This window comes from Neopelma chrysocephalum, unplaced genomic scaffold, assembly GCF_003984885.1.
Source record: "Neopelma chrysocephalum unplaced genomic scaffold, ASM398488v2 Primary Assembly neopelma1_43, whole genome shotgun sequence".
In the NCBI taxonomy this organism is placed as follows: domain Eukaryota; kingdom Metazoa; phylum Chordata; class Aves; order Passeriformes; family Pipridae; genus Neopelma; species Neopelma chrysocephalum.
In genome coordinates, this window is record NW_020897702.1 from 5,562,923 (window position 1) to 5,573,240 (window position 10,318).

The window sequence follows — 10,318 nt, forward strand, 5'->3', positions numbered from 1 at the left end:
CTGTGTCCCAGCTGTCAATATGTCTCATGGAAACCACCTCATAGCACAACAGGAATGTAAACTAACACCAAACCTAAATGTAACTCTTGTGTAAACTCTTTTTCTCAGCCAGAATAAAATTCTGGGTGTGTAGTGAAAGTATCTTCCTGGAGAGCGGCTCTGGGCCCTTCCTAGCAGCTCATTCATTACTGAGAGTTTTCCTTTGTATCCAGACCAGTTGCACAGAAAACACGCCAACTCTGTTTATTTCTATGAGCAAGTTTAAAGCGTGGTATGAGCAGTTTGGATATTCTAGGGATAAGGTTCTTTTGCGTAGTTGAAGCACCCTTCTCACAAAATCCTCTCATTTTGCTGATTCAGAGAGTTTGTGCAAGATGTGAAACACGCTCCAGTCATAGCCTGGCAGCTTCCACCACGCGTTGTGACAATCTGCAGACGCAACTCGGAGAAGCAACTTTGTGGATGTCAATGTATCCACAATTAGCATATGCAAAATTTGTGAAAGATTCAGCATCCCGTGTGGAAAAACTTCTGTCTAAGGCTCTGCAAATCGAAATTTCTAAAATCGCGGCTTGAGACAAAACAGCCTCTGTGATGGGACCAAGCAATTAATTTTTTTGAAAATTTTAGCGAAAATGGAGAAGGCAGGAGATTCCTGCAGAAAGGAAGGTAAATAGAAAGAAAGGAAGGAGAGGCAGAGTCATGGAAAATGGAGAGGCGTCCCCTTTACAACAGCAGCAGGCCCGGGAGCAGAGATCATACATAATCCTACTCCTCACGGGAGTTATTGTCAAGAGCCAAGCGCGCGTGCGCCGGCGGGCGGGGCTCGCGGCAGGGGCCGTCCTCTCCCGCGCTCGGAACCTGCGCCGGCGGCGCCGGTAGTCGCCCGGACCGCAATTGGAGCTGGAGCCGGTGCCCGGAGCGTAATCGGGGCTGGAGCGCGCTCCGCTCGTCCACTCAAGGGGTCGGTATCGTCCTGGTGGAGGCGGCTCCTGCCGCTGCCGGGAGACAAGGGGAGCGGAGCGGAGCCCGTAGCGGGGTTGAGCCAGGCTGGTCGGCGCCGTCACCGGCAGCAGGCAGGGACAGGCTTTCGGGTCTCCCGGGCTGCGCTCTCGGCAGGCTCCCCCCAGCTGGGGCGAGCGGCAGGCATGGGCCGGTTTACCGCAGCGGGTGGCGAGGCCGGGGCAGCTGGGACCGCGGGCATTGCCGGAGGGTGGCGGTGCGGCCGGGTCGGGGTCGGTCCGTGCCGGGCCCGGCCGGGAGCCCCGGGGGCAGAGGGGCGGGAGGGCACGCGCTGCCAAGCCCTGCCACCATTGGCCGGCGGCCGTGGACCGGCCCGGTGATTGGGCAGGAGCCCTGTCAGTCACTGCCCACCCCGCCCCTTCCCCACGGTGACGGGCGGCTGGGCCGGGCCAGAGCCCACAGAGACCCCCAGAACCCCGGCCCGACCGGGCAGCTGCCCTGTCCTGCCCGAGGGGCCGCACACCGTGGGCCTGGCGCGGTGCTGGCCTCTGCAGGCCCTGCTGCCGGCGTGGGGAGGTGCGGGGGGGGGCGGCCGGCCGGCCGGTCCCAGACACCGGGCTTGGGTCGCGCTGGGTGTCCCGCGGGCTGTTCCTTTATTACTCTCTCTCTTCGTTTCTTTCTTCTTCCTCCCCTTCCCAGCCCTCCAGGCTCTGTGCGTGGGGTTTTCTGGGTTTGATTGGTTTTTGTTTTTATTTTTGTGTTTTGGTTGGTTTGGGTTTTTTTTGTTTTTTTTTTTAATTTTTGAAGTCGGTGAGATCATCCTGCCTGGAAGCTGCAGTGTGACAGAAATACTTAAAATAGCCCTCTGGAGCCAGAGGGGAGGTTTCCTCAGCTAAACTCCGTAGTCAGTTGCCTTACAATCAGGTGGTAGTCTTTCAGTAGATGAGTGCTTAATTGAACAGCAGGAGTAGTAATTAATGGAAACAGGCCAAAACCTAAAATCATAAGGTATATATTACATACATAAAAATAACTGTAAGCTTCCGAGAATGGGTCACAGTAACCATGAATTAACTAAAGGACTAAAACTTAGGTTGAAAATTCTAGAAAATGTATACTGTTGGCATGTGGGTCCTGTCTCTGCAAAGGAAGAGTAATCCTGAGTCATAAGTGGATTTTGATTTCCGTTTTTTAGTTAATACCCTTCAACTTTTCAATACTCTGAAATATTTTAGTGACAAAGTACCTCATTTTTGATGCAAATAATACCCTTCAACTTTCACAACTAAAACATTTTAAGTGCCAAAGTACTTAGTTTGGATGGCTTTTGATAAATAAGGATAGTAGTTGTCAACCGTGCAGTTATCTTAAACAGATGGGACGACCAAGCACTTCACACTTCTTAACTGTTTCTAAGTGAGTCATTGAAAGAGTGTGACTAATCATCCTACCATACAGTTGTCAACAAAAGAGTAATTTTTTTTACCACCCACAAAATCAAAGAGATTTCCAGATTTTCTGTGGATGGTAACTGAAAAGTAAAGAACGTTTCTTTTGAAAAACACTATAAATTTAGTTTGAGGGGGACCACATATGATGTACTTGTCATTCTAAGAACATACATATATATAATTTTTTTCTGTGTAGCAATACACTGATGTACCCAGGAAGTCGCTTGACTTGGTATGGTCATTGTCGACATGTTAGTTGTTTTAAGGCTTTCGTCTAAATAGCAACCTCACGTGAAACTAAATGAATTTTTTCTGTCCTCTTACCCCTTCCTGCTTCACCTTCGTCAAGTTGTAAGTCATCTAGGACAGAGGCACTTCAGTATTTAGTGCGGTATGGATTGGGTGTTATGATAACAGTCAAATGATTGGTGTTGTTTTGAGGAACCCGGGGTAGTAAGAGAAAGAGCTACCTGAGAAATTTGTATTTAGAAGTGTGATTTGAGAAGTGACCTGGTTTGAGCGTAGCTCTAGTGGGAAATGGAAGTCAGCAGTTAACTACAGCTTGTGAGGCTGAGCCAAGAGGGCAACAGTGATTTTACCCCCCCCCCCCCAAATATTATGGGAATGGAAAGTGTCTTGAAGGGAAGTTCTCTACTTAAAAAAAAAAAAAAATCTGAGTGAGTTAAAGAGCTGGGAGGGAAGTTTTAAATGCATCAAAATGCAATGTTAGACACAGGAGGAAGATGAGTAGAAAGACTGATTGGGAAGAAGTGTATAGAAGTGCAGTTACCAGGGGCTGGCAGGGGGAAGTAAGATGGTCTGGAAAATAATGAGACCAAGGATACATCAGAATGGATCTCACAAAGAATGTAAGAAACGTTTATTAAATGTATGCCAGCTTCTGCTGTTGGCAAATACACTTTCTGATTTTTCTTTTTGTATCTGTTTGCAGCATTGATAAAGATTTGCTCTTAATTGAATGCGTTTCTAATAGTCAGTTCGTTTGGTCTGTTTGTTGTCTCATCACCTGTCCTGTGAAGGTTAATTACTGATCAGGAGTGCACTGAGAATGCTGTTCTGTGTTTGCCCCATAATTTAAACTTGAAGTGACTCTTATATGTGTGTGAATTGACAAAAAAACCCCAACAAACGAAAGGTATTTAACCACATGCAAGCAGAGTGGTGCCCTGTGGTTGGGATTTTTTGGCCTGATGATCTGTGTAGAGAAGTGATCTCTTTTGTAAGGTGTCTGCCTCAGCAGGTGTTACAGATGCCTTTTGTTAAACAAGGAGCTGCATTGAAAGGATGTCTTTTCTTCTTTTAAGTTGAGTGTTGAAGAGCAAGTTTTCTTCAGAAAATAGAAAAGCTGGGAAGTGGTCTGGGATGCTGATAGGACTCAACACTGGGCCACATCAGAGAGAGGTGGTAATGGCACAGAAATGGAAGGTTATTTATGCCTTCTAGCAGTGTGGACCCTTTGGTTCAGTGTTTGAAAAGTGATGAAGAACTATGCCTAGTACAGCCCTTTTCCTTTCACAGCTGTTTTCTGGAGATGGGTATTCCTTTGGTAGCTAATCCTTGGATTAGAGAGTGCAAGGAAAATATACAAATGATTTAAGGATGTCAAAAGAGTCATTCCACCACAAATAAATCCATAGGCTTTGTGCTGTGTGAAGGGTATTACCGATGGAAATACCCCACTGAAATCCCTGTGGAAATATGTAGCCTTACCTTCCTTGTGGTTGTCAGAAGTCTACACTGGGTAATTGCAGCCCAGTAATTAGAGAACCATGTTTTCAGTTAGACTTATCTTGTAAAATACTGCACACTGTTGTTGTATTTTACTTGGAAGAAGGGACGTAGATCTTATGTTATTTCTTTAACTTTCTAAAATATCCTTGCCTAGCTAAAAAAAAAAAAAAAATCTGTCATGGTTTTTTTATTTTAAAGTTACCATACCAACCGATAGGTCCTTTTAGTGAGGAAAGGGGGCTTGAAGCTATTTTTGAGCAAACTACAAGTAAAACATTTGCATAATAAACTTCTCTGTTTGACTTGACAAATAACATGGAGCTTGGTTCACTTTAATCATCTTTAGCTATTAATAAACTAATTTCATTGAAAATGAAAAGAGGAAACTCTTTACTGTAAATTAAGTAAATTCTTACTGTAATTACTGCGCAGTCTAACCTTCTGGTTTTGTTCAGGACAGCTCAGCATTATTATTATGGATCGCTCTCGACACCGCACAGGAAATGGCAATGAGCAGGCATCTTCACGAGAGCGTAGTCGTGGCGAAGATGAGAGACAACGACAGCTGGAGCGCCTTGGTAGGGAGGAGGCTTATTACCAGTTCATTAATGAGCTCAACGAAGAAGATTACAGGTTAATGAGAGACAGCAACTTGCTTGGCACTCCTGGTAAGATGTGGATACCTTCAGTAGAAAAGATGTAACGCGAAGTAATGCTCCTGCTGTCAGGCACCACATGTGGTAGCATAGCTTAAGTAGCCTGACTTCTGTGACTTTGTATAAAGGAAAAAACCTCCGTACGGAACAAAAGTATTACACTTTCAAATGTAGCATCTTTGTATATAATATCCAAACCCAAATAATTAACATTTGGTACATTAAAGTATATCTGTTGATATGTGGCAATTTTGGGGACCTCTAAGTTGTTACTGGAAGCCAGCATACTCTTGACACATTCATCTTCCACCCCAGGACCTACTTCCTCTGTTATCTGTGTACCTGCATTATAATCTCACACTAGTGCTCTTTTCTTTCTGGTTTCATCAGTTTTATCTGCCTTCTGAAGATTTTCATTCAAGGTAGAAAATGTTACTTCTGCATGGCTATATTGAGGCAGTTATAGCGTCTTATCTAACAGCTTTATCAAAATGTAAATTATTTCAGGGGAAATAACAGCAGAAGAGTTGCAGCAACGCTTGGAGGGGGCTAAGGAGCGTCTGGCATCACAGTCTGATCTGGATAACAGAGAAGGTGAAGGTAGAACTGTTGGAGGTAAACATTCTTCATTCATATATATAAATACACATAGTACATGATGCATAAACGCTGTACAGATATCAGTACAGATATTTAAGAGAGACTTATCTCAGGTCTTGTTTTATTCCATTGCACCTTACTGGATTGTTAAAAAGTAAGATCTTGAGATTTCCTAATGATATGAAAACAAATGTGAAGTACTTGATGAAAACTGATTTATGTTGACCACAAATTATTTGCTCCTATTTTCCTTTGTTAGTAAATGTAATAGCACAAAAAATTAATTCTTCAATTCTTAGAGGTTTTTACCGTGTATTAGAGCAGTTGGAAAATAAGTTAATTGGAAAACAGTTAATCTCTACTGTTTTGCAATTCTTGTTGTTTTATTTCTATTTCTTTCAGTCAAGTGAGGCTTGTTCATATTATGTGCATTATCTGTCTTCAATTCCCCAGTAATATTGGCTTAATCATTTGTCCAGTTCTAATCAGATTTAGGAGAGGAATTGGCAACTCAGAAATGAAGATAGCAAAGTTCTTGCAGGTTTCGTGGACATAGGGAGATGATGGAGTAGGGGGACTGTAATTTGATCCCTTCAAGGGAAAACCTTCACTGTTATCATGACCATTGGCCTGCTTTATACACGTAGTTAGCACTAACCAATTGGGCTTGTAGTTGGAGGAGATTTGAAAATGGAGCTGGTGGATACTGTAGTAGGGAAAGAGTATATTTGCACAAAAGGAGAAAATCTGTTGAAACCATGCATCCCACCTGGATGCGTTCCTGTGTCACCTGCTGTAAGTTGTGGGAACAGGTTAAGCCAGCAGCACCTGCATTCAGTTAATTGGAATCAAAAGGGAGTGTTCGGCCTTGGAGCTGAGAAGGAGTGTATGAATCAAAATACTGAGTTTGCAAAAAGTCCTGGGAATTCTAGTTAATTGAATGACAACACCAGGTGCTGTTTACCAAAAGAACCCTAATAAAAGGGTGTAGCAATGGATTTATGGAAAAAGTCCTGCCAAAGATGGACTGGTGAATCAGAAGTTTTTAATGTTGTTTAAACACGTGTTAAGATGGCTTTTTGCAGAGTCACTGCTACTTCTTCCCACACCCTCTGTAAGACTCCTTATCTCTCAGGCAGGAGTGTCCTGGGAAGATGTCCTAAGGTGCTCTCATTGGTCTTTTGTTAACCCCTTCCTTATTTGGCTGTTAACTCCCTACCTGATTGTTTTTTTGTAAGACCCCTCAGCTGTGATTGGTCCCCCTTGACCCTCCCAAGAGCTTTATAAACCCCTACCCCACAATAAACTCCCTCTTTCGTCCGTCTCTCCCTGGTGGTCTGGTGAGTGCTCCTTTGTGGGGTCTCAGCACCACGTGGGTGGGGGGCAGGGTGGAAGGGCATACACCTTCCAGGTAATGGACTGAAGCCAGGGCCTGAAGGTTCCCCCCCTCCAACTCATCTACCGTAAAAAGGGGAATGCAGACAGAGTTCTGTGGAGAATCTCGAAAACTGAATCATGCTGTGTGTGCAGTCTCATTTCTTCAGTGCTCATATTTGCCATACTAAGTGACCCTGCCTTGGCAGGGGGCTTGGACTAGGTGATCTCCAGAGGTCCCTTCCAACCTTTGTGATTCTGTGATCATTTATTCCACTGCTTAGGGAAAACAACTTTTAAAAATGTTTTCCAAAAGGAGACTAAATCTGTTATGCTTTTTCTTGCTGAATCAAAATGAGCTGACTAGGATATCCCCAGATTGATAGCTTAAGGAAGGAACAGATACTGGACAAATACAACTAACTGTAGATCACCTGAATCTGAACACTTGCTCAAAAGAGGCCAGTTGGACATATTCATTTGTATGTCTGCTGGTGAGACAAAAATTCTAGGTTGAACTGGTGAGTTTTGCTGGTGTTTTTACATACAGCATATTTTCATATGTTAGCATAGCAAGGAAGTGTCCTGCTACTGTGTTGTTTCTGACAGCTTGCCCAGCAAGCATAGAGGATTTAGAGTGCATCGTAGTATGCTGAGCATGCAGTCATATGAATTTTTGCAATTCTTTGTTTCTCTCAGATTCTGATGTTCTTGGAGAAAACTCAAATGGTGACTCTTTGTTTGAATGGCTTAACACATTTCGTCGCACGGGAAATGCCACTCGCAGTGGACAGAGTGGGAACCAAACCTGGAGAGCTGTGAGTCGAACGAATCCGAACAGTGGGGAGTTTCGTTTTAGTCTTGAAATCAATATAAATCATGATCATAACAGTTTTGAAACTGCTGGTGAGGAGTATGTCGATATAGATGCTACCAGACTGTATTTGGAAAGAAGACGTCAACTAGTTGCCGGTTCAGTAACCCCACGAACAAGGAGCATGGCTGCAAGGGAGGCAAGCACTGAAGCTGCAAGGACCAGGTTTTTAGGACGTGCCATGGCACTAAGGTCTGAAGTAGCCTCTCATGCAGTCTCAGGTAGGCTTAGGAGTAGAACAAGGGAGTTGACAGGCCTTTCCCAAACAAATAATACTACACGTAATAATTCTGCAACTGCTGGTGAACGAAGAGAAATGCTGGGAAGAGTTACTTCTACAAGAGTCAGAAGGGGTAGAATGAGAACAAATGTTCAGATGAATACAAACCAAAGACTAGAAATTCTGCGGCTGAGGTCTACCTTAAGTAGTCGAAGCCGCTCTCCGCTGCAAAGGCAAGGTGATGCTGTTCACTCTGAGGAACGTGGTCAGAGGCAGGAAAGAAGTGCACAGCAAGTCAACAGAAGTAGAAGACAAATAGCTCAGGCTTCTCCACAGCCTGCCGAAGAGCAAGCAAGAGGCAACACTCAGGCTTCTCAACTTCCCAGTGTAGCTCCGTCCTTGGGAATAACTTTGGAAGAGGAGGAATCTAGTAGGCCAGTAGCTGCTGTCAGAAGGCATCCAACAATTACACTAGATCTCCAGGTGAGAAGAATTCGTCCTGGAGAAAACAGAGACCGTGACAGTATTGCCAGTAGAACTCGTTCTAGAGTAGGAATGTCAGAAAACACGGTTACCTTTGAAAGTGACAGTGGGGGATTTCGGCATACAATATCACGATCAGAACGGGCAGGTATTCGAACCTATGTTAGCACTATACGGGTACCTCTCCGTCGTATTTCAGAAGCTGGGCTTGGTGAACCTTCATCAGTGGCTCTTCGCTCAATCCTTAGACAAATTATGACAGGCTTTGGAGAACTGAGCTCTTTAATGGAAACTGAATCCAACTCAGAAGTGCAGAGAGGTGGTCATCCCTTATCAGATGCACAGAATAACTCAAGTTCAGCTAACAGCAGTGATCCAAGTGAGGTTTCATTGAGAAATGGACATGCAGCAGAAGGCAGCAGGGAAAGAAATGGACAGAGGGATGATAGTCAACGCTATGGGCGCCATAACGAGAACCAAGATAACAGGCAGTCTCAAGATGTGAACAACTTAGTGGAAAATGGAACACTGCCCATACTTCGACTTGCCCACTTCTTCTTGCTGAATGAAGATGATGATGATGATCGTTTAAGAGGTTTAACCAAAGAGCAGATTGACAATCTTTCTACGCGGAACTATGGGGATATTCACACTGAAAATGAAAGAAGTAAAACATGTAGTGTTTGCATTAATGAATATGCAACAGGGAATAAACTAAGGCAGTTACCTTGTATGCATGAGTTTCATATTCATTGTATTGATCGCTGGCTTTCTGAAAATTCCACTTGCCCAATTTGTCGGCAGCCTGTTTTGGGGTCTAATGCCACAGACAATGGCTAGAATTATTTGTGCTCCTCCCTTCTCAAGAATTCGCTTCTGCTCTATTTCTAATGAGCCAGATGAATTGACTTACAAAGGGGTCCATTTGTGGGGGGAGTTTTGTTAAATTTCTTTTAAAATTATAGGAAACTCGTCTAAATCTAGCAATGTAAATACTATTTTTTCCAAATGCAGGTCTAGGAATACACATAGAACCAAATGATATTGGTAAAGTTTATATTTTTTTAGGTAATTTTGTTATGCTAAGCACTTTTGTAAATACAGAAATGCAGTAGTTAATCAGTCCTGCTTAATGTATGTTTTTTAACATTGTAATGAACTCGCTTTATTTAGATTACAAATTGTTTCACACAGACCCACCACTGTGTTGAAAAATTAGTGGCTAAATAGCCATTTGTTAGCTTTTTGTTCTAAGAACAATTTCTTTTACAGGAAGTTTCTTGCTGGACATGTTTGCTAAAGATATTTAAGTTACTTGAAGTGCTTATTTTAATAGACTTTTTTTTAATGTTGAAATATCCTTTCCAAAAACTTGCCAATTTGGTTCTATTAAAAAAATTCTATTGCAATTTTTGCATGTAGGTTTACACAGTTCTTAATGCTGATGTTCATATTCAAAAGTTGATGGGTTAGTGGCATTGTAAAATGTACATAATTAAATGCTGTCCTTGACAATCTGTCTTCTCAATAATGACAGCAATCAAATCTGGTAATTCCAAGAGGCTGTGTCTTACTTATTTGCTCAAAGAGTAAATGAGCACTGAGGAAGCCTTTTTACTCTTCTAAATTACTGAATTGATATTCTTGGGGTTTTAACTGCCTTAGTTTAAAGAAGGACAATATTTCCTTGACTATTATATTGTCTACAATATGCATGTTTTGGGTATTGTACTCAGAAGAACAAAACAAAGACTTGAAGTGCTTTTGTACAGAAATTAAAGGTACACATGTAATATTTGTCCTCTTGAAACATGCTTGAGGACCAAATGGCAAAAGACACTAAAGAGGACAAAATAAGCTTCCCTGGAAGTCCCTTGTATCTGTATAATTAGATACTAAATTTTATACCAATAACTTCCACTGAAATAAAGTTGCAAAGTAAATA

At 42.9% G+C, this 10,318-nt stretch overlaps 1 protein-coding gene across 8 annotated transcripts; it reads left to right on the forward strand.

The window, feature by feature from the left end:
- The first annotated feature begins 855 nt into the window (after positions 1-855).
- RNF6 (ring finger protein 6) lies at positions 856-10,318 on the forward strand. Of its 8 annotated transcripts, none has more exons than XM_027677850.1 (4): positions 856-964; positions 4,622-4,834; positions 5,330-5,437; positions 7,496-10,318. In XM_027677850.1, the coding sequence occupies exons 2-4, from the start codon at positions 4,642-4,644 to the stop codon at positions 9,211-9,213; spliced, it is 2,019 nt and encodes a 672-aa protein (XP_027533651.1). In that variant the 5' UTR covers positions 856-964; positions 4,622-4,641; the 3' UTR covers positions 9,214-10,318. The 8 variants fall into 8 exon arrangements, with proteins under 8 accessions (XP_027533651.1, XP_027533656.1, XP_027533653.1 ...); XM_027677855.1 differs by lacking the exon at positions 856-964 and adding an exon at positions 980-1,076; XM_027677852.1 differs by lacking the exon at positions 856-964 and adding an exon at positions 1,421-1,971.

Bases quoted from the DNA above. Each gene is read 5' to 3' on its own strand.
- RNF6 (XM_027677848.1), top strand. From the start codon at position 3,798: ATGCTGATAGGACTCAACACTGGGCCACATCAGAGAGAGGTG. The intron at 4,835-5,329 runs GTAAGATGTGGA...AAATTATTTCAG, and splicing joins CAACTTGCTTGGCACTCCTG to GGGAAATAACAGCAGAAGAG. The intron at 5,438-7,495 runs GTAAACATTCTT...TGTTTCTCTCAG, and splicing joins TGAAGGTAGAACTGTTGGAG to ATTCTGATGTTCTTGGAGAA.